The 24,236-nt window shown below is 41.4% G+C and overlaps 3 protein-coding genes across 3 annotated transcripts; all 3 read left to right on the forward strand.

Moving 5' to 3' along the window:
• Positions 1-12,156: 12,156 nt before the first annotated feature.
• On the forward strand, positions 12,157-13,323 carry LOC6542739. The gene has a single exon (XM_001968872.3). The coding sequence runs from the start codon at positions 12,368-12,370 to the stop codon at positions 13,112-13,114; it is 747 nt and encodes a 248-aa protein (XP_001968908.1). The 5' UTR covers positions 12,157-12,367; the 3' UTR covers positions 13,115-13,323.
• Positions 13,324-14,168: 845 nt separating this feature from the next.
• LOC6543389 (COP9 signalosome complex subunit 1b) lies at positions 14,169-15,369 on the forward strand. Its single transcript, XM_001968873.2, has one exon. It carries the CDS (start codon positions 14,253-14,255, stop codon positions 15,336-15,338), a length of 1,086 nt encoding a protein of 361 aa, XP_001968909.1. The 5' UTR covers positions 14,169-14,252; the 3' UTR covers positions 15,339-15,369.
• Positions 15,370-17,195: 1,826 nt separating this feature from the next.
• On the forward strand, positions 17,196-18,520 carry LOC6543164 (ATPase family AAA domain-containing protein 1-B). The gene has a single exon (XM_001968874.3). The coding sequence runs from the start codon at positions 17,283-17,285 to the stop codon at positions 18,435-18,437; it is 1,155 nt and encodes a 384-aa protein (XP_001968910.1). The 5' UTR covers positions 17,196-17,282; the 3' UTR covers positions 18,438-18,520.
• Positions 18,521-24,236: the final 5,716 nt, after the last annotated feature.

The following is a 24,236-nucleotide window of genomic DNA, read 5'->3' on the forward strand; positions in this document are numbered from 1 at the left end:
ATTTTTTCGCTTGACATTTTTAAGTAGCTGCCATAAATGTTTATAACTTCAGCACACCGAAAGTGTTTCTATTAACTTGGCCCTTGCATCCACCCCCTGCGGAGCGTGGGGCTCTTAACATTATTGGACCCGTGGGACGAGCAGGCCAATAGGAACGGAACGGAGAGGACGAAGTCCTTGTGCCACACACGTACGTAGGCACCTTGACATTCATAATTCATAATTTATGACTGCATCTGCCAGTCCCTTTTTCCAATGTATATATTATAATTTAACTTTTGAAAGGTGGCACACGGCAAGCAGCAGATTAGGTTAGAACTGCAAAAGCCTATACTGAAAATAATTTAATTTCCGGCAGCAGAATGCGCAGTTATAATTAATTATAATTTCAATTCAATTTATAAAAATTTTAAATATTTAATCGGCTCGGCTATTGATCCTGATCAAGAATATATATATACTTTATATGGTCGGAAACATTTCCTTCTGCCTGTTACATACTTTTCAACGAATCTAGTATACCCTTTTACTCTACGAGTAACGGGTATAATTACAAAAAAAATTAGTATACCCTTTTACTCTACGAGTAACGGGTATAATTACAAAAAAAAATTATAAAAAAATTAAAAAAAAATTTTTTCTACATTTGAATGAAGAGAATTGCGCCAGAAACATTTAGAGGTATGTCACTTCAAAATCCGATTAAGATAAGTTGAGTTATTGAGCTAAGAACTTCAGCTTTGGGACATTTTTTAACTTCCTTCTGCTGTTACATACTTTTCAACGAATCTAGTATACCCTTCTACTCTACGAGTAACGGGTATAATTATCATATGTAGTTATGAACTGAATTGCTATTCCTTGAATTTATAACATTCAATTCAGCTTTTGTACAACATTGGAACCTAAGCAATTTGCATAATTTTATTCATACCAGTCTAAATGGGCAGCAAACAATGTGTCTAGACAAATGTTTCCATTTATGAAATTGCTATTTTATGCAATATGCTCGTGATTAGTTCGCTTATGGATGAATAGGCAGTGGATGGGCATACATATGGATGCAGATGCATTAAATACCAGTCGCAAATCGAATCAACTTTACAGAAATTACAAAAAAATACCAAAAAAGATTATGATCAAAAACTTACCCTGCAAACATTAAAACTAATCAAACTTTTAAATACACTTCAACCGCAGCAGGCTTAAGATTGAGATATTGCAGCAGGGAAAGGCGCGGGCGGGAGGCGTGGTGAGAAAGTGGGGGCGTGGGGGCGTGGCCCCGCCTAACGTCCAGAACAATTCGACAGGCGTCTTAAGAGGCATCGGCATCGGCATCAGTTCGACTTTGATTTGTTGCCTCGGTCGCGTCTCATCTCATCTTCCTTGCCCCCGGTACCATCTCTTTTTGGCCTTAACTTTAGCCGGACTTTTGCCTTGTTGTCAACGTCAACAGAAATTGATTGCTCACCGAGAACACCAGCAGCAGTAGCAGCATCCTCCCCGCTTTTTATACCCTATTGGACTGCCTCTGTGGCATTTTCATTTCATTCAGAGTTGAGTTTACTTTGCGCTAAAACTTTTGCCCAGAGAGCTTCCGAGTCCCCCGTCCCTAAGCTTCTCCAGTGAATTATCCTGAGCCAGCGGACCAAGGAAGCCTACTCCCCGGCCAAAACTTTGACACAGTTTAGGAGCCAAAAGTTTAATGGAATTTGTCTATGGCATCGTCTTGCCCCCAGGCCTTCCATTCGCCAGCACTCCTTTTGCCGCGCGCCGCCAAAATAAATAAAACAGCATTCAACTTGTTTTTAAAGCAATTAAAAATTCTTTAAGACTGCGGAACACTTTTACCACTTCGTCCTGAGCCCCTAGAAGCCTCCTTCCAGCTGAAGGCCAACGAATTGCGATCGCGTCGCCGGTTGAAAGAGTGTCGTAGGGAACGAGAAAAGAGAGAAATGTAAACAAATGGGGAGTGAACTTGGGTTTTTAATTTTAAATAATATTTTAGTTTCTTTCAAAGTATGTGTTTTACATCCTTGGTATGGAATTAAACCGATTTTGAAAATTAAGGCGATCAAAGAAGGAGCCGTAAAACTTTTGTAGGGTTGTCAGTTAAGTAATCGGTGTGGTAGTTTATAGAATGAATATACACACCTATTTATTGTTTGAGTAGAGTACCCACCTACTGAGAATAAGCTGGTCCAATGAAATGAAATTCCAAACAATTTCGAATCTAATTTAATTAACCAGAGTTCGCTTGTTGTTTTCCTTGTTGGTTTTCGCAATTTTTTTACTACAGTGCTCCACGCGGCGTATGAACAATGCGGCTGGTTTATTGCTAACGCTCACACAGAGAGAGCATAAAACACACACGGACTCACACATACGCAGCATCATTATCAACACTAATGCACAGTAACACTCAAACGCACACGCATACACACACACTCGCAGAAAAGTATGGGGAGAAAGTAGGTTCTGAGGAAACTGGTCTTAACTACTTTCTGCACGTCTGCAGATAAAATCGATAAATTCCTTTTCGTAAAACGAATTAGGAAACTAATTGACTTGGATTTCGCTTAAAGAATCTCACATAAAGAATCTCACATAAATCGTTAGCTTAAGCGTGATTCTGGCAGTTGCATGGTTGGGGTTTTGGTCTTTCGGTGCGGCATTTCTTTAACATTTCAGTAGTTCAATGCCAAGCTGAAATTGGAGCAGAAATTGCTCGCATTTTATTTTATTTAGTTTTTCCTGACCAATTTATGTTGCACCATAAGTACACTGGTTAACGGAGTTCAATGTGGAAAGCGGGTCTAGTTCAGTTGCAATTTTTCCCAAGATCATATAAAGTATTTATCTAATATATCACCCTTATAATAAAAGACTCTAATCACACTTATTGAGCAAATTTTTATAAGACAATAAGAGCTTTTAGAGAAAGTTTAGCCGGGTATTTTATTTTTGTTAGCTAGTGCTGTTTAGCATTTTAATTATGTGGCCGTCGTTGTTGGACGTTAAATGTCATTAAATGTGAAACATTTTCTCGACTCGCCCCTACCATTCGACTCCTTCCGCTAACCACTCAACATACTCATCGCAGTCGTCGTCATCATTCAGCTCCAGCGGAGCGTTGACAAACTAACAAGGCGCAAATATTATGCTCACATTTCCGAGCTCTATGCATTTGCCTTTCAATTTAATTTAACCCATGGACTCGAACACTTGCACCTGCAACTGGTTTACACGACTCCTGCATCCTGGATTTGCTATCTGTGCAGGCATTTTATGCTCGGCTTATTTGTGCAGACGTCTATGCCACTTGAAGGTGCGAACAAAAATTCAAGAGCCAGGATTTTGGCTCACAGATACGGAACCCTCTCACTTAACTTGGGATCACTTCCTGGTAAACAAAGTTAAAAGCTGATTTCCATTCACTGATTAAAAAACATGTTATTTTCAGCTTTGATGCACTTATGTAATGAGAAACGTTTTTTCAATGAATTGCATAAGGCAATTCTACGTAATACATCCTCCACAGTTTGATTTCGTCTTTATTAAAATGCTGAAGCTAAATAGGAATTAAACAAGAGAGGAACAAGACTACATGTGCCACGAATATCAGATACCCGTCTGTTGGGAGTACGAGTAGGAAATATCAAATATTTTTTGGCACACCGATAGAAAAAAAATTCATAAAAATCACAACATTTTTTCAGCTGTACGATTCCGCCACATGGAGGATAAAATTTGTAATTATAACGAGAATGAATGCTATTGTCGACTATTAGATACTTATTACGCAACTAGTTGCAGTGCGTATCTATAGTACGTATTTATATCTATAGTGCGTATTTATAGTTTCCGAGATCACTACCTTAAACGCTTCTTTTTCTCAATTACATATTTTTTGTAACGAATGTAAAACTCTACGAATAAGAGGTATAGATAATTTTATAAATTTAACTGAAATGGCTTTTTATATTTATAAATCCGAATATTTCCATTCCTTTTGCGTTTATGCGTTCGCTAAACTAGCATGCAAATATAAAATTTTAATACGGTCCTAGAAAACATGACTAGACATTCCACCGCAAGTACGGCTCATCAAAAATACCATCCGAAAGGGGAATCTCTGCCGTGGCAGGTAATTTGACAAGGTAAAAGTTTCCTTTTTGGTTGATATTGTTGTTCATTTGCTGACAGGACGATGTGTAGTTGGGGGAGTGGCCGCCCCATGATATGCTCTGAAGAGTGAAAGAAAATTACAAAATTTGAAATTTATGTTTCCCACGAAATATTTGTATGTAGATTCCCAATTTTTGCTACGCCATTCCCTACCCGCAAATAAATGAGTGCAATTTATATGCAGTATCTTTGCGGGAAGCACAAATTAGAGGGAATGAATCCGTATTTGACTAATTGTGTCAGCGTTTTCTGAAATGGGAAATATGTTGAGATAGGGGTTTCTTGCTTTAAAGAAAAACGAAAAGTTAGATTTATATTAGGAAGAGTACGAATATAAAAAAAAAACAAAAGAATCAGGGTTCTTATTTAATCAAAGCAAGCTATAACTGCGAGATTTTTAAGTAAATGGAAAAGTTATTGGTTGGGGTATAACTGTATTTAAAATGACAACCGTTCGTCTTAAAACTAGTTCGATTAACTATTTTCCAATTATAAAGTTGGCGAAATTGTACTATTTGTTCCGTTACTGAAACATTTCAGAAACTCTTTGCACAATACCTTTTGCAATGGGCAAACTTTGTTTTATTTTTACCTACTGCTCGAACACTTTTATTCATTTTATACGTTTTATGGGGCTGGGGTCAAAGCTCTCGGCTGGGTTAGACATATACCCTTCTCAAGTTCAAAAATTTATTGTTTCAATAGACCCCGGCGACACATGCAGTTCGACGAGAACAAAATAAAATAAAACCGATATAGGAGAAATTGAATTTCTATAAAAGTTTCGACAGCATGCAAAAGACAAACTTTGTCCACTGCCCGGTGGAGGAAGTGTGGGTGGATTTTCGGGGGCTGGGTAAAGGAAGTTGAGCAAGGCTGGATCACATACGCTGCTGCCACGCCCACCATTCGGAGTCAGGAGTTTGCCAAGGAGTTAAGTAGCCAATCACCATGTCCTCCTTTTGTCCTTCACTCAGCCCTGGCTTCCCTCGGTCTCTTTCCTGAAGTTCCGTGTGCAGTTCCTTTGGCGGTCCGCAGAGAGCGCTGTCAACACTTGGACTTCCGGTGTCCGATGCCGCTGCCACTGCCACACCGCCGCTGCCACACTGCTGCTGCTGCTGCTGTCAGCAAAATGTCAGCTGCATGCACATGAAATCGCTTTTTCCACTCTCCTGTATTTGATTGGGTCTGGGTTGGCGATTGGCCTCCGCCATCCAGTCATCCAGTCATCCTGCCACCATGCCGTGCGACATCCTTCGATCCCTCCATTTGGCCATCCTGGCTGACTCTGCGTGGTCAGGAGCATTATTTGCTTTTATTTCTGCAAGTCAATAGCTTTGGCTTTTAAATTTATCGACTGACGTTTGATGCGCTTCATTTAACTTGGAAACACTTTTCAACTCAAATTCCTCACCCCTATAGTTGGCCCTCGTTTCTATTTAGCGATAGAGGGTAACTTTATAACAACGAATGGCATATAATTATATAATAAATTTATATCGGGTTGTACATTTAAAGATTTTTTTTTTCATTTTATAACATAAAAAAATTAATACAAATTGTCTGGAAATACAGTGAATTTTTTTACCAGTGTCGATATCTATCGCCAATGTCTTTTTTTTTTATTGGTTTTGAGCGTAATGCCGGATGTTAAGTCTCATTAATCCCATCATACAATGCTTGTAGCTAATAAAATATGTATAAACTAGAAAAAGCATAGCTTTGCCTAAAAAGTAGGTCTTGTTTAACAACCATGCCGTGTTTAAAAATGTTTAAAGGTATTGACAGAGGTCCAGTTTGAGTGCCGAAGTACTGGCCAATACTGCTCCTACATAAATCGGTATGCACCGGTAACAAAACAATCCCATCTCCGAGGAAAGAAACAACTTATCTAAAGATTAGCCTGTCTTAGCCATAAAGCTGAAAACATTCTTAGAAAAAATGCTTAAATTGAAAAGCGGTCAATGCAGGCAGGAGGTAAGAAGATCAAAAATGGAGCACTTCTAGCTGGGTCCAGCTGATGCCATCCATCCATTTGGTTATCTGGCAATGTACTTTACAGAAAATAGTGGGTTAAGCATTTGGAAGGGCGGCCATGGTTGGTACAATAAGCAGAATGCAGTGAACTGCAAGACATAGAGTTTCATATCATACCCGTTAGTCGTAGAGTAGAAGGGTGTACTAGATTCCTTGAAAAGAATGTAACAGGTAGAAGAAAGCGTTTCCGACCCTGTAAGGTAAATATACTCTTAATTAAGATCAATAGCCGAGTCGATCTGGCCATGTTCGTCCGCCTGTCCGTCTTTTTATTATAAATTATTCTTTGCTTATTATTTATTATTTGTCTGGCCAATTTCAATCGGTATACAAAAAATTTATCGTCCACTTGCGCAGTAACAGGTATCTGATAGTCGAGGAACACGGCTCTAGCGTTCTCGCTTGTTCTTCGCTGTAGTTAGTTGCCATATTTTTCTATCCTCCCTTTTCCCTGGATCTCCCATATTCCAGTACTTTTAGAACTGAGCTGGGGGCGTTTCCGACGCCCACTGCACAAATATCAACTAAAATAGCTTTATATATTGTTGAGATAATAAAATTTCAGCAAGGTTCGATTGAAGAGCACACACAACAGCAATTGTATGCGTTCGGCCATGGCGTCCTGCGAAGTCTAAGAGATAAACGGTGCACGGAAAATTTATATGCCAGCTGTACACTATACTAGTTTCAGTTCAATGAACCCAGGTAATACTCCAAATAAACTGGGTGATTTTTATATTATGAGAATGTGCATTCCCTCTTTCATGTATTTATTTTGTTTTTATAAATTGAGGAACATTCTGGAGAACATTAAATTCAAAGGATGTCCTTTAAGGTCACGAACTGCCGTCGGCAGTCCTCCCGTATTTAAAATAGCCAGCACCTGCCATAGGAGCTGATTCGATTGTTTAATGACCCTTGATTGCAATAAGCCAATTTGCAATGGGAAGGTGTGGGCGAGTGAAGCGAAAACGTTCTGCATTCGAGTTCAAAATGCGGAATAAGTTCATTAGCATTTAAGTAAAAGAGGGGAATTTCCAACATGGAACTGCAAATGCTTGCCAGAACCTTTTAGTTTAATTATAGTTAATGTAACTTTTATGCTCATATAATCATATTTTAATTTCCATTTGAATAGGCTTTTTGTATGTGGTTTGCTCGTAATGGGTATTGTCAGTTGAATTTGAGTTTGAATTTAAATTGGTTCCATTATTACCAAGATCTTCTTAGCTGGCATGGGCCATAAGTAAAAGTTTTGGCAAATGCATATGCGTCTTATTTAATAATCCGTGCTAAATTGAATTAAACGAGACGGATTGCGTCTGTGGTTAGTTAAGCTGCGAAGGGGAATCCGATCAAAATGAGTTGATTAGGCCGTGAACACAAAGCCGTTGACAAGAGATAAACCTTTGACTTCGCCCTGGATTTCAGCCCCATTTTCTACCCGCAATTCAGTCTGCAGCTAAGTGGGCGTGGCCGGCTTGTAATAACTCACGCCTTTTGACACAGATTAAACCGGCATGGAGACAATGCTGGGATAAGGGAACTGCAACGATGACGAGGACAGAAACAAACTTGGCCCAAAGGATTGGATTGCATGTATGACCCCTCTCGCATGTGCCCACACCCAGGCACATGCATGTGCGAGTGTGGGTGGCTTGTATAAATGTTAGCCCTTATTGTTTGCCCGACTGGCCATGCAGGCTGCAAATATCACAGGGCGGCCAGACAATCCCCATCCTCACACCCATGCCCACCCACTTTCCATATACTACTTTCCATACCAAGCTCATTCAAGCCAGTCTGCTGCTCATCTTCATTGTAGATGACAGCTCCACAGCTCCCATTGTCCTTCGCCGACTCCTGCAGCGACAGCAGCTGCACATTTGGCCGCCTCGGATCGGACGCAATGGTAGCCAAAGTCCGCCAGGGGAGCCAGCACCTCATATACCATATTTCCCCATTAGCTGTTCTTTTTGTTCCTTAAGCCTCTGCTTTGTCCCTGGCATGACTCATAAATTTCGGATATATTCAAAGACATATCTTTTAATCTCTTCTCAACGGAACCGAAAAATTAAAAAGCATAATTAAGAAGATGGTGAGATATATTTAAAGGTGCGTGTGTAGTATGACATTAGGGAAGAGCATGAGAAGAATCTTCGGACTATGATTTTAAAATTGGACAACAGGTTTAAGTAGCTCATGTTTATAAATACACCATGCTCACTGGTAACTAAGTGATTTCCTATACAAATGATTTTTCCTGTTGATTTTTCAGACTATGAAATTCAAATTAGACAACAGGTTTAAGTAGCTCATGTTTATTAATACACCATGCCCACTGGAAATTAAATGATTTCCTATACAAATGATTTTTCTTGTTGCGTTGCGATTTTGCATTCTTTTTTTTTTTGTATTCTGGCTTATTTGTTGAGACAGCGCCATGCATAATATAAAAAATGTACTCAAAACGCATCGACTAAAGGGAAAATTCTATGCATTTTATATCGTGCCAGAGGGCATTCGTACGATGAATGTAAGTACATGCACAGCTCATATTATATGTATGCAGATGGGTGTTTCATTTTGCCCTACACACGCGGAGTTCCACTGGCAGGACGACGGAAGGCATTACCTATGCTCTGTGCGGACCTATCGCCAGTCACCAGTTACCAGTTACCAGTTACCAGTCACCTTGGTTCCTCAATTGGGGCTTGGCAAAGAATTCATCATGTAAATAGGGTTAGTGTGTGGAGTCAGTGAGTGTGAGTGACTATATGTTTCTTGATGCATAATGCATTCGATGTCTGCTTCGGAAATGACAAATTTCTGCTTGCATCAATTGGCAATTCTGGTCGAGACTCGATGCATTGAAATTCAAAAATTTTTTAAGCTTTTCTGAGAAACGTCATTTTCTGAATATTCGAAATATATAGAAATATGTTTTAGAGCAGGAGATTATCACCTCAAAGTATTTTACTTACGATCGCAGTTTGCTGAGTTCTCTGCATTTAACTTTTATTTAAACATAAATTTTTAAATATGAGCCTAAGCAGGTTGTTCAATTCCGCTTATCTGGCCGTGGGGACATTGAAAATATAGCGAGTTGCATGCGGCTTTTGGTAAGAGGGCGGCATAGTTGCTGTTGCAATTTCTGTTTTGTAATTGGCTTATTTACGTATTTTTTTTCTGCGCCCGACATCCAACGTCGACCGTGCTGTGCTGCAGGGGCTTTGGAGTCCCTGGCCTTTGTTTTGTAATTGTTTCGAAAGTGGGCGACAACGAGGAGCGGCGGGAAACAGTAGGCGGCGAAAGTTAACGTCATTGTCGTTTCCGAACTCGACGACGTTGGGTCGCCGTCGTTTGGGCCAAAGGAAGAAGGACGACATTAGCGGCAACTGTTTTGAGTGCTGCTTCCTGCCGGTCTGTTCTTTATCGTGCCTGCACCACAAAGCCCCGCCTACCCACCAGCCACCCAGCTCCACCAACCGCCCACCGCCCATCCACTGGCCGCTTTCAAGTGGCGTTCGAGTGGCAGCCATTGTGCAGCATTATGATGAAAGTTTGTGTCGCAAAATGCAAATATTTGAAAGGTAATTGAATTTGAACTCTGCCGCTCATCGTCCTCGCCGCCCACTTGGCCACTCGGGCTGCCTGTTCCGTATGTCAGGTGTACAGAGCAAAAACAGCAGCCAAACTCCTCATGAATTCAGGACCCTTCTGCCGTAAATATTTAATAGCTTCTTTTTATAATTTGACAAATACATTTAATAAGATATTGAATGTTCCACATATTGTTTTATAATCTAGAAGTTTGCCAAAATGTATAGCTTTGATGAAACGATGAAACGTAGGACTATAACTAAATTCTTTGCCATCGCAGGTCAGGCTTTAAGTGTCCGATATCGCGGGTGCAATGGCGCTTAAGCCAATGGCAAATATTTGTCAAACAGCTTACATGTTTTATTTACCCAAGCTGAATGGTCAACACAGCACAAAGCCTAAATCGCACTCTCCCCGTCTCACTCAGTGCGCCTCCGTCTCGCTCTGGCAGTCATTTGTTTGTTGTACAAATTATATACAAAATTTGCACACTCATGAGGGCATTCAGTTTCCATGTTTTTGAGTACACATGAAAATCTATACAAGTCTGGAAAATACAAATGCCCCTTTTTCTGCACCAGTCTATGTGGCTCAATTTCGGGGCATGCCGCAGGTGCAGTGAACAATAAATTTTGATGAAAATAAACAATTATTTAGACATGATTGGCTTGTTGCCTGCCATTTTTTTTTTGAGTTGTCAGTTCAATTTCTGTCTGAATTCGGGTTTTGTTTTTGGACAATTGCTTTGATTGGACGATCCAGTTTGCGAGACCTTAAACAAAAAATTACAAATTTCACAGGAAAATTAGAAAACCTATGAAGTGTACAGCTTAGACTAACATACATTTACACGTGAAAGGATGGATTTAAACATATATAACTTAATTCTCTAAAATATTCTAAAAAAAGAAGAAAATAATGTATTAAGAGCGGAAATTATTGATAGCTTCGCATCTTTATATCTCTATTCTCCGTGTATAAAATGAATTATACAGTTGCGATAAAAAATACTTTAATGCTGTGAGCGGACTATTTTCCTTTACCCATCGGTAGTTATCAAACACAAGCCCAAACTTAATTAATGCTCATTCTTTCCAACGCACCGTCTGTATTGTGGCAAACGCCCCCGCAGCTGGCTCTGGGGGCGTGGCAGACCCTGTCTAGCTTCTACCGCGGCAAAGACAGTAAATTGGAGTGCAGAAAGTGGAAGCCTTCTTTCACTCCTGGCTGCGTTCCTTAGTCATCTTCTGTTTGTGCTAATTTCCTGCGGTGGGGAAAAGTAATAGAAATAAATTGAAATATAATTAAATTTTCTCACTGGGGCAGATGTGCCGTATAAATTTCTTGTTCATTCTGAGTGTTTTATAGCATAAATGTGTCATAATGTGTCAAACTGGTCCGTTTAAAAAGTATTAAAATTCAAAGCTTTTAGTGCTCTTCTTGTTTTAAGAATGAAGGCTTGGGAAATTGGTTTACGAGTACGAAGTTGCCCTTTTCGTGCCGAAGTAACCATTGCGACCTGACCGTTGGAAAGTGACCTTTGATTGAATGCAGCAATCTCGGCGACAGATTTTTGGGTCCAGGCATCAAAGTCGGCCAGATTGATAGCTGAAAGATGGGCACTGGCTTTCTACCAGGCTCGGCAATCAAAGTCAAAATTGGCTCACAATTGGCAAGTAATCGAGAGGCCGAGAGTGCAGTACCCCAGAAAACGTTGACATCGTTTTCAGTTTTTCATCGGCGCGCTCAAATTTCTAATTTCATTAAAATTTGTTCAAAGGGCTGATGGCGAAGGGCGGTTGTCGGCTGGATGTTGGAGTCCCAGACGTTGACAGACACAAATCGACACAATAGACGTCAAACGCAGGCGGGTGGGCGGCCCTGGGGGCTGTGCTGTGGGTGTGGCAGCTTTGGCAATCAAAGAGCGCCGATCAAAGTTGAAAATCGATTTTAATTGCAATCTAGGCTCAAAGCCGCGGTGCTCGTTTAGCGGTCAAGTGGGCGAGTGCGTGTGACTGTCAGTGGACATTAACGGGGCGTGGCAAGTCGCAACCTGGTCCAATTAATGTTTTTCAGCTTGCCCTTATTTCCAGTTGAAGCAAAGGGTTCGACGAGTTCCAGTGATTTTTGCTCCTAAAACTTTGACTCATAGAAATGATTTTGCTCGCATGGTTAATATTAAAAAAAATGTTCGATAAGAAACCAGCATTATGTAATTTGAACCCATGCTGGCTGATATCGATGGAAACATGATATTTTGGGAGGTTGGGAAACCGAAAAATTCTAAGCATCCATGAGATTTGTATCAGGCTAGCTGTCAGTGATTTGCCCCCAGAACGACAGCCCACGTTTTAGTCTCCTCAAACGTCTCAACGGGAGTACATCAACAAAAATTACAAAAATGCGGTGCGGTCAGTAATTAACTTGCGAAATTGAAGTCGGAGTAAGCGTGTCGCCCTTTTACCATTTTGAACCCAAAATTAACTCGTTTTGATTTGAGGACTCACTGCAAACTAGTTTTAAACGAACCAAAATTAAGATGCTGACAAAAAGCAAAACGCTGGTTGGCATGTCGCACTTGTTGCAAAAGCAAGTCCTGGGCTTTCTGCCACCGTCAACGTTTCGCTCGGAGAGCCACTATACAGCGCCCATTCTGCCGCGCAAGGACCTAAAGCCCATGGAGAAGGTGGATAGGTCAAAGGTATACGATGCCTGTTGGCAAACGACGCGACGGACCGAGTACAAGTGCCGCTCCGATCCAGAGTTTCAGATGCCCGCCTTCATCGATTCGCGCAAAAACTGTTTAGAAGACTGCGCCACCGATATGTTGGCCATCGATCTCACCCACTACAAGCCCTCGGACATGGGCAAACGGAAATATCCACGGACCTGGTTCGAGTGCGTGGTCAAGCGGCGGAAGCGTAAGGCCCACTGTGTACCCATTCCGCCGCCGATGCCGCGCCGCAAGCGCAAGTCGATCAAGGCCAAGTGCCCCGAGGATTTGTGTGTCCTGGGCAAACTGGAGCTTAATCTGATCAAGCCCTGTATTAAGCCGCCATTCAAGTGTCCGCGCTTCAAGATGCCCAACTGTTGTGTGGCCGCCCGCAATCCGCCCAAGTGCCGTCGTCCATTTAGACGTTGTGGCACTAGACCGAAGACCAAGTATCCAAGTTTCTCCGAGTGTCGGCGTGATCCCTTCCCGGATGCTCGGCCCATCGAGTGCAACTGCCTGCTCAAGCCGGCCATCTGCGATATGTGGCGCCACTACCGCCGCCGATTTGGCTAATCAACTTCGATTTCATCCAAGGATTTTTATCAAGTTTTGACCTTGCTAAATGACTGTTTTGAAAGCCTGCCGCATGTCTAAATTCAACTAGCAACAAAGTAGCTTTCGTATTTTTTGAGCATATGACAATTCTATTATGCTCGTATTGAAGAACTATAATAACCGGTAAAAAATATTAGATATGAATAAAAACTGTATGTGTAAGTTCATTGGTATTTGGGCCTTCCAGTCGGGTAGAAGGGAGCAGATGATATGAATTTGGTACCGGCATTTGGTGCCGGGTGCCCTGACATGCTCGCAAAAATGCAATATGCAACAGCCCGTACGCGAGTTTGTATCTGCAGATTGTCCGAAACGGTTACAATTCCCAGGGAAATAACCAAATTCCATTATACAGATACAAATCAAATTGGCAAAAGGCATTGAAAGGGATCAAACGAGGGTTGGTTGGGGAGGTAGGGATAAAATGCAAAAATCAAATTACCAGGACTTGAGAAATCGCAGACATCAGAGAGCCATAAATCAGTAGGGAAACGAAGGGAAAGGATTCGTACTTATATAAGAAATTGTTACCGCTAGTTAACGGTTTATTGATGCGTCGCCTTTGGCTGAATTTATTGGCCTGGTCGTTGGTCTTTCGCTTCCGCACGCAAATAGAAAATGGCCAAAACCGAAATGGTGGAAAATCGTGCAAAGCGTTGAATTGATTTGGCTCTTAGCCGGCTGTTCAAGGTGGCCAAATGCTTAGCTCTTAAAAATACCTGGATGCCAAGTCTGGGGAAAAATCGAAAATGAAACATATTCATCACAGGATTCAAGCTGAAAACTACATTTTCACGCTTTAATAACTTTTGAAGGTGCACAACCAGGTTTTAAATATCTACTCTAACGCTTTTATAGTTCCTGGCCAGATTGACTCGGCTAGTGATCCTGGTCAAGAATAACATAGCTGCTTTATATGGTCGGAAACTATTCCACGAATCCTTTTACTCTACGAGTAACGGGTGTAATAAGTAACTAGAACGCCATTCCTCTCCATTCACAAGCATTTTGACTAAAAATACAAAAAATTCCGGAGAAAGGTTCCGAATTTCTCCACTCACAGCCGGTTCCCTTGACTTAAAACTTACCCAATGCCATGGATTATGGGGACAAGACCTTGATAAACCTGCCCAGCTACGCCGATCGCTATACGGACATTCCTCGTCTCATCCGATTGAAGTTCATTGCCCAGGTCTGCCCGCAGCTGAGTGTTCCTGCCCTTGAGTTGGCCCTCAATCACGTGAAGACCACCTACAATGTCAAGTTGTACGACGAGCTCTACAAAACGCTCTGCGTTGAGGTGGACAGGAAATACACCACCCATGGAAAAGAACGTCATGCCCCCGATGGCAACGAGCCGAGCACGTCGAGCGGCAGGGGGAGAGCCTTGGTGCCCTATGATTCCTACTGGGTGGAGGACAACACCATGGAAGCCACGCTGATGCTCCAGGAACTGGACGCCGAACTGAACTTCAAGAAATCGAACTCGGGCAGCTCTTATGTGCGGCGCATTCTGGAGGAGATCGGGGATCATTACGAGAAGAGCGGAAACCTGCAGATGGCGGTCAAGTTTTATGCTAGAGCCAGGCCCTACTGTACCAGCAGCGAGAATGTGATCAATATGTTCCGGAACCTGATTAGGGTCTCCATTTACATGGACAACTGGTGGTACGTACTCACCTACATCGATGAGGCCAAGCAGTATGCCTTTGGATTCGAGAATCTGGCCCTGGAGGTACCAGGTCGTCTAAGCTGTGCTGCCGGCTTGGCTTACATGGGCCTAAAGATATACAAAACAGCCGCCCAATATTTCCTGAACACTCCGTTTGGGCGGTACGATTACGACAAAATCGTGGCACCCGAAGACGTTACTCTATATGCTGGTCTTTGCGCTCTAGCCACTTTTGATCGGGAGAGCCTACAGCTGGGCGCCATCAACTCGGAAGCATTTAAGCCATTCTTTCAGCTTTCGCCCAAAATGTGGCACATATTGGCCAAGTTCTACGCGGATGAGTTCGACGCCTGTGTCACCCTGTTACGAGAAATTGAAGATCATATCAGGCTGGATGTTTATTTGTCTCCCCATGTCAATGCGCTTTACGACATGATAATGGGCAGACTGACAAAGAAGAGGAACATGGAAGTGATGACAGGATCTCTGAAGGAAGGTCAATTGAGTTGAGGACTATTCCTTAATAAAAGCCAAATTAAATCCGCATGCATATTTGAATTTCAAGTACTCTATTTGAAGAGCCTGTTATTTTTTACTCTAATAAATTTAAAACTAAATATTAAACTATTATAATGTTATTCTTAAATATGTTTTCCGTTGTATGATGCAAGATGCTTAAAGTTTGCATAAAAAGACAGCTAAGTAAAAGAATTTTTTCTGTCGTCATGTCACATTTTGACGAATTCTGCAAAAGTTTTCAAGTGAAAGCTTCAGTTTGCAACAATATAGGCACAGTAATAACAACAAAAAATATAATTAAACTTTTCGTGTGCTCAGCAGAACGAACGAGCGAACTTGGAATCTGACAAAGAGGACGAAATAAGGGGAAAGGACTACGAATATAGTGGGTGGTATCCAGTTCAAGGTAGTGAGCGAGCAGGAGTTGGTGAAATCATGAAATATTGCATAGCTGAAGTGATTTTTATGAACTCTTCAAAAGTAGCTCAGACAGTGGAAGAACTTGGGCTGTTTGCTCAACATAAAGGTTCCCGGCACGCTAACGAGCTTAAAGATGTTGCACAAAGTGCGCACTGAAATTGCATCCATAATAGCGCCCAACGGAGGCGGTAAGATAGAAAACTCTGTTAAGTGGGCAAAGGTCAAGAGCAGATCAGTTTTTAGGGCTCAGAAAGAGGAAGCCACTCCACAGTTTGAGATGCATTTCACTCCTTAAGGTAATCTTTGAAATGGTAATTTAATTATATTTATTTAAAGAAATTATGGCACATGCATTGCTTCGTCTTCATTTTAATTCAATTTATTTTATTGGCAAATAGCTCAATCTAACTAAAGCCATATGGATTATAGTACGATTTAGTTTTACATTGACTGATTACTCCCATTTCATTTAACTTACAATATTTTCTGCATTGGATTAGATTTAATTTTTGGCTGGCACATACAGACATGAAGTTGTTGGATTAAAATGCTAACAAGACTTTGGCCAAATACCAATTTTTGGGGGGCAGACAGAGACACCTGGGCCAGGAATATGAAAACTATTGGGCAGAAACGGTGGATAAAAGGGCTCTGTTCGTAGTAGTGAAAACTTTGCGCAGACATTGTGTGTTGAGTAATTCTTTTGTAATGCGGAAGGAAGCCCAAAACAACACAGTGCGCAGCGATTTCCGTGAAGGGGGAAAGGGCAGCGGAAATAACTTCAAGACAAAGCCAACGCACAGAACTGACCTATGTTCGGTGGGCTGGGTAAATTGGGTGGTAAAGGGGTTCGCAGATAAATTGCTGCAGTGTTTAGTTAATACTTCTGACCGTCCTATGGCCTGGCCTTCGTCCTTGGCTGCTGCGTCCAATTCAACAGGATACCGAAGGAGCGGCGATGGATTCTCGCAGCTAGATACAAGGAACAAGGAACAGCAGCTGGCTCGACAAGTTTATCTTTTGTTACATTGACTTCCGCTGAGAGATACTAAACTAGAAAACATTCTTCTCCGCCTTCCACTCGAGCTTTTTCCGTTTTTTTTGCCGGCTTTTCTTGCAGGTTAGCGTCAAAATCGTGAAGGAGGAACAGAGGCAGCCCGGAAAAGTTAAACAGAAATTAAAACGCATCTGGACAATGCACAGTGGGTAAAAATGGCTTATCACGCCATATTGTACGCAGTATCAAACTTTAATATAATACCAGTGTGGCGGAAATCCTTTTTATATTTAGAAACCTAACAAATTTTTAGAAAGCACCTTTGTGCTTTTTTTCTCATTGTCTGTGAGAGACTATTTTTTAAAAATATTCTTCTAAGACACTTGACTATCCTATATTCATCGTAATTCAGTGTTGGGCATAGTATATCAGTAGGCAGTAGTCATATATCGATGGGTATTCATAAGTGACATTTATTATTCGATATTGGTTTGTCGATACAAATTGGTGTGTGTAAAATGGACCCGCAGGAGGGAACTCAGGGCCATATCCTGGCCATCGTAATCCGGGTGTGTGCGTTCAGCGCGTTTACGTACTACACTGCCAAGTGGATGATCAACGCGCTGGATCCCAATAATAAGATGCGGGGCAAGGCGAAATATCTGGCAGAGGAGCAGCTGCGCAAGTTGAACTCCTCGCCAAATGGCGCGGGAAAGAAGTTTCGAGCTCGTGACTTTAGTGAGCATGAGATGATGATCGCTTCGCATCTGGTTACGCCCGAGGACATCGATGTCAGCTGGTCGGATATAGCCGGACTGGATGGGACTATACAGGAGCTCAGGGAGACGGTGGTGCTCCCAGTGCGTCATCGTAAGCTCTTTAGCCGATCGAAATTGTGGCGGGCGCCCAAGGGAGTCCTGCTGCATGGACCGCCCGGTTGTGGCAAGACCCTGATCGCCAAGGCCATTGCCAAGGATGCAGGGATGCGATTCATCAATCTGGATGTCGGTGTTCTAACGGACAAGTGGTACGGCGAAAGCCAGAAGCTGGCCACAGCCGTTTTCACACTGGCCAAAAAGCTGCAGCCCTGCATCATCTTCATAGACGAAATCGAATCCTTTCTCAGGATGCGGGGTAGCAACGATCACGAGGCCACCGCCATGATGAAGACGCAGTTTATGTTGCAGTGGGATGGCTTAATGAGCAATACCAACATTTGTGTCCTCGTTTTGGGCGCCACAAACCGGCCGCAGGACCTCGACAAAGCCATCCTGCGACGCATGCCCGCACAATTTCATATAGGAGTGCCGCGAGACTGCCAGCGACGCGAAATCCTCCAATTGATCCTCCAGACCGAGCAACTGAGTCCTTCGGTTGACCTGAAGGAAATGGCGCGCTTGACGGCGGGATTTTCAGGATCTGATCTACGCGAATTGTGTCGCCACGCATCCATGTACCGCATGCGCCAGTTTATGCGCGAAAAGCTGAACACCGGCGAGCAAATTGGAAAAGGCAAGATTGAATGGGACTTCGAGGTTAAGGATCAGAACATGCGGGAGTTGGAACACTTGGAAATCCAAATGGACGACCTTCTCAAGTCGCTGTCCGTCATGAAGGCGTCGAAACTTCAGGCGCAGGGCACTTTTCTCGAAAAGGATCTGGATTTGGACTGAGTACGCCGAATTGGGCATTGATGAGCATAAACTCGGTCTCCCTGCAGACAATAAAAGCTTTGTTATGTGCCTCATCAATCTGTCGTGGCTAAATTTTCAGTTTTCCCTTGTCTCATTTGGAAACTTTCGTTATTTAAAAAGATAAATTTGGCATCAAATTAATATTTTTAAACTCACTTCCTTGCACACACAAACTTGGTTGCACAGCCCAGCTTATTTCTTTCAGTGCCTCTCCATTATCTTCCGGCTAGTTCTACTTTACGAGACTACCCACTTTATACCTCACTTAGCTCATCCCACCCAGTAACCAACACCCCAAACTGTCAGCCCGGCCAATATTTTTCACATTTCATGGCATGCATGAAGAGTTTTTGCAGCCATGAAAAGCGGCGAGATATCTGAAAAAAGGTCTGCAACCAGGAACGGCTGCGAAAGAACAGCTCCAGCACAGTGGCAACAAAAACTCAAAATAACAACAGCTACGACAGCAACAACAAAAAATCTTTTATGTAAAATTGAATATTCATAAGTTGATTCACAGAAGCGGCAGAAGCCTAACTACGGACCTCAGCCTCCGCCTCGTTTGCTTCTGTATTACTCTTGCGAAGAGTATTTTTATTTCCATCATGCATATGCAATTCAGTCAATTCAGTAGTGAAGAAGTTAATTAATGTAGTCGGTGTATGGAAAATGTTCCTTAAAAACGAAATAGAAATGTTTACTGCAACAGTTCAACTCATACTTTTTCAGCCACTATTCAAGTTGATTACTTGACTTAATAGCTAGTAGATACATTTTTCCTAATATATCTATCTACAAAATAAATCCTAACTTTATGACTTTAATTTCTGGAAATTAGCTTAAAGTCAAGTAAGTCAGTAAGTTAGTAAGTAGGTACACCTCACTATCATGAAGTAGTAAAATAAAGTAAATGCAAGTAAAATGCACTGATTTGAAATTTGTTAAATGTGCGAAGGGTGCTTCGAATTCGGTGTTTAGGGCCATGCAATGAGGTCCTTTGTAGGCAGTGTTGTTGCAGTGGACTGCTCGTTGATTGTTTTTGTGTGTAGTTTTGTTTGGCTGAGTGAACCTGCAGACGCTTCCGCGCCACGCCACGCCCCCCAACTCATCTCCCGCCCACGCACACTTACACACACAGGGACACAGAGGGACACAGAGGGACACACAGAGCCACACAGACACATGCAAAAGCTGCCGGTGTTTGCTATTTTGTCATGCAAATTGTATTTATTGCGGCCAAAAACCAACAACAACACCGCAGCCGCACAAAGATATGGGGGCGTGGACAGCCTCGCCCCGCCTCCTGTAATTGTTTGCTATTTGTCATTGTGTGCGTGTGTGAATGTGAATGCGAATGGGGATGTGGGGCTGCGTATTGTAAACAAGAAAATTGACTGCCGTCGGTGACCCGTAGGCTTGGGAGCACTCTTTCGAATTCCCCGAAATGCCATGCACTTCCCTAAATTCAATGGAGATTCCCTAAACAGTAGGGGATCCCAAGGGAAAATCTGGAAGTCTTATGAAATTTCTGTTATCTTCCTTCCCTCAGATAAAGAATAATATGCTGCTCTCTAAGCACATCCTTATTTCGATATGATCGCACTTGTGAAGGATATAGCTGTCCTTGAGATTGCTACAAAAGTTTTTAACACAGGCGAGCTTAATTCGATATGATACAAAAAGATACAGAGATTTGTCCAGATCGGCAGTATCTACACGAATGTCCTAAGCCACATCGAGTTTTGGCGGCATTTTAGTTGATAAGGTTGAGCTTAAGAGATTGTTTAAGATCATCATCTCCTTAATATCATGGAAAAGGATTTTTCTATATTTCAATTTTGTGCAACTACTGGCTAATCAGGAGAGACAAAATACTCGTTGAAATGTCACCGAGCGTAAACTGATTTAGCCAACTAATTTGATTGTCTCAAAAATTACGATTACGATTGTATGTGCTTTTATGTAAATCGTTGTAATAAAATCCGAAGCTGCTGTGGCGACTTCACAATTGCCTACTGAAAGGCATAATTGAGGCAATAGGAGCTTTTTGAGAAGGGTTTTAACAGCCAGCAGCAAAGAACAATTAATTTGGTAATGCGCTGCGGCAAAGTCATGTGAAACTTAATGCTTACAGTCGATAAAATTTAATGATTCACTTTGGTAGCTAATTCACAGAGTACCAAATTACAGAGGTCTTTACTATTCAAATACACGCAATTTGAAGGACATGAGGGCGAATAGTTAATTATTTACCTTTTGCAAATTATCAAATAGCCTAAGTATTAATTTCATAGGTGCTTCAGTGGGCTATTTCAATTAAAATTCGTATTTCCGCAAGCCACTTGACAATTAACACACTCTTTAAATGACAATTTCTTTGCCTCGGCTGTTGATAAACTGCATAATTTATGTAATTTGCTTCACCAACAGACACACTCATGAGCACTTATTGATGACAATTATTTGAAATACTTTTAAGTGAGTGGGCAACAATTTATTGAATTAATAATTAACTGCAATTGCGCAATATAAAATGTATTTTATTGCTGTCATCAAGTGGATGGGAAAAGCCAAACCGGGGTGGCCCTGTGCATCATTAAATAATTTTAGTCGCATTCATAATTTAATTGATTTAAATGGGAATAGCGATTTCTCTGTCAATTATCGCACCCCATGTGCACGAATGTGCTGTTTTAGAATAATTGATGACATTTAATATTAATTACACTTTACAATCCAACTTGAAACCGTTATTTGTAAAGAGTACATCCTCGAGGCTTTAACTAATTTTATTACTATGCATTAATCATGCACCACATGTTAATAAATATTAATGTCCCTCAGCTAGCCAGCACTTGCCAATTTTTGCCACAAAATTTCCGGAAAATTTTGCATAAAAGTGTACTGATTTATGACATTGCCCAACAACAAAAAAATAACAAGTTTATTCTACCAGTGGTCTGTAAAAAACGTGCACAAATAACAATTAATTATCTAGTAATGAAACGAAAGTGTTTCGTTTGGTGTTGAATCGACCTAAACGTACCTTTAAAAAATTAAGTTTTTTAGATTTGGCCTAACAAAAAGAAGTACCATAAGACATACCTCAAATGTACTCAAAAACACTAGTACACTAGAAGTAAACTAATTTAAATACTATATGAAGCACTGTGCCGATATGCCTTATTTCATTCTATTAAACGAGTATTATTTTCGTGGTTCCTGTGGCCATTTGTTGCATTCGCTACAATCCTGGATGTTTCAGTCTTTCGACCATTAAACGCATCTGTGTGAGAACAAAAAAATGGTGGAAAAAACTATTAAACTCCTTTGTAAGGACACAAAAAATGAGACACAAAATGGGCGGTGGTAAGGGGAAAACGGGAATGCTGGGACATCCAGTCTTTTGAGGGGAATGCAAAATCTGTGCTCTTGCGCACGACCATTTCTATTTCCTTTGGCCATTTCTAAAATTTGCATTTTTCATGCCACAATGTATAAAATTCATATTTATAAATCTTTTAACTGCACACACCACACCAAACACAAAATGGGACACATCAAAAAGCCAAAGCACAGACAGAAGTAAAAATGTGAAAATAGGAAATGGAAACGAAAAATAGAAATAAAAACCGAATGTCATTCAGTTAGGCCGACTACAAACACCTCTTTACCTAACAATCATCTACAAAATGTATGAATTTAAATTGATAAATGACTTAAGACCTCAAATCCTTGGATAAACGCAATGAAGGAAATTCACTTTTCACTGTTATATTTAATTGGCTGCATAGTTGAAGGTGAGGTGCAGTTTCAGATCTTCGGGAATAAAATAAATTCCTAAGAAGTGTATGTGAGAAACTGGGATAAAAATACAAAACCATTCACACTCTGTGCCCAGAAAAAAAGAGCAACACCAAAGGAGAAGATATATAAAAATGTGTTGCAAGTCAGAAGTGAATGAATGAATGAATGTGAATGAATATGACTTTGCCACACCGAGCAGAACACAATAAAAATGTTAGGACCTCGCTGGCCAGTGGGTGAGCGGCACCCAAAGGCCAGGAAGCGGAAGAGAATGCGGGAAAGCGGAAGTGTGGCGCACGGAATGAGGCACCGCTGCACGGCGCTGTGATTTTTCATTTGCAGCGATTTTCCTTGGGCTGCCTTGGGCAACAGTTGTGGCCAAAAGCGGTGGGGGAACTGAACGCGTGCGGCATGCAACTGCCAAGTGACCAAGCCACCACGTCTGCTGCTGCTGCATGTATTACAAAAAATTGCTTAGCCTTTCAGCCGCTCACTTCTGAATATATACCGAGTTCCCTTATTTTCGGGCTTTGAATGAAAATAAGTCTTGGAATTTCGGGGCTTTTATTTTATAAACTCGAACAGAACGTCAGCAGCTCTTGTGGAAACTTAAAAATAAAATCGGAAACTCTAGAGTTTTGCTCTATATGGTGCTTATGTCAGTGATCTAAACTATAGTAGATTTTTTCAATTTTTTTTATAATAAAAGTAAGTGAACATATAAGGAAGCTTCAAGAACGTGCAACTTTCTGCAGCGGCCTGCACAAATTTGGTCGCATACCTGGCAGCGCACGCCACCTTTTATTTGCTGCTGATTGTGGAAGTAAGCATCTCTGGCGTTGCTATTTTAATTTTAGCCTGCCACGCGTTTGCTGAAATTAGCGTGATGCACTCCCCATTGCCAAGCTGCGCCTGGTACTCAGATACATTTAACTTTGGGTTTACGTTCGAGGCGTTGACGTTGCATTTTTACTTGCACGCTTAAGAACTTTGCTGCGCCAAAGTTGTTCAAATAAAATGGTAGAAAGGAAGTTTGGCACGGAGGCTGGAAGTCAAGAAGGAGCCTCTCATCAAGTTTGCCTGGCTGGCACAAAATGTGCTACACAGTAAGTAAATGGTATTTACTTATAAATTGCAAAATGCCCATTAACAAATGTGCGCTTAATAAAGACAGCTACCTTTTGTATTTGTAGAATTGTGTATATATCTATGGCAGTGTGTTATTAAAAGTACTTCGTTCATTCCGTTAACAACATACCATTTCGCGCAGTGCAGTATGTGGGATGCTGCTGATGACTATCCCTGCTACTTGGTTTCCTCTACCTGTCTCTGGCATTCCAATTAGCGTCGACTCGACCCACCTGCTTCCCTCTGCCAGAAAACTGCGACTTCTTCGCCGATCATGGAGCACTTCGTTAGTCGCGTGCGTGTGACATTGTGTACATGAAACAATTATGCAACATTTACGCGCAGCTCATAAAAATGTCCGTATGTGCTCATGAGCTCTTTGTATATACGAGTATGTGCATATATCAAAGAAAGCTGATTTCAGTCAACACGAGCCTTTTGGTAACGGGAAGAGTTACAAGAAGCCCTTGGGAAACTTAAGTTTCGCAAAATTATATAAAGGAACTCAAGCACCGCATTATTAGAGTAATATTCTTTGTGTTTAATATGAGCCGTGAACATTTTCGAATAGTTAACAGTATTCTTTGAGAACAAAGCAGCTAGTTTTAAACACTTCACCCAAATTATTTGCGTAAAGTTCAAGCAAAGCGGAATTAAAAATGAGTTGCATAAAAGGGAACGCCAAATGCGGGAAATCTTTTCCCCCAATCGCAAAACTCCACCCGCCATGCACAATAATTGCTAGCCCAGCGTAAAATTTTGCGCTGACTTCATTAAAAAATAACAAAAAAAAGAACAAAAAAATGTCTAACAAAAAAAGAAAAAGAAAAAATTGCTAGCAAA

This window comes from Drosophila erecta, unplaced genomic scaffold, assembly GCF_003286155.1.
Source record: "Drosophila erecta strain 14021-0224.00,06,07 unplaced genomic scaffold, DereRS2 tig00000055-arrow-pilon, whole genome shotgun sequence".
NCBI lineage: Eukaryota > Metazoa > Arthropoda > Insecta > Diptera > Drosophilidae > Drosophila > Drosophila erecta.

Excerpts from the sequence above, each read along its gene's own strand:
- LOC6542739 (XM_001968872.3), top strand. The coding sequence starts at position 12,368 with ATGCTGACAAAAAGCAAAACGCTGGTTGGCATGTCGCACTTGTTGCAA.
- LOC6543164 (XM_001968874.3), top strand. The coding sequence starts at position 17,283 with ATGGACCCGCAGGAGGGAACTCAGGGCCATATCCTGGCCATCGTAATC.
- LOC6543389 (XM_001968873.2), top strand. The coding sequence starts at position 14,253 with ATGGATTATGGGGACAAGACCTTGATAAACCTGCCCAGCTACGCCGAT.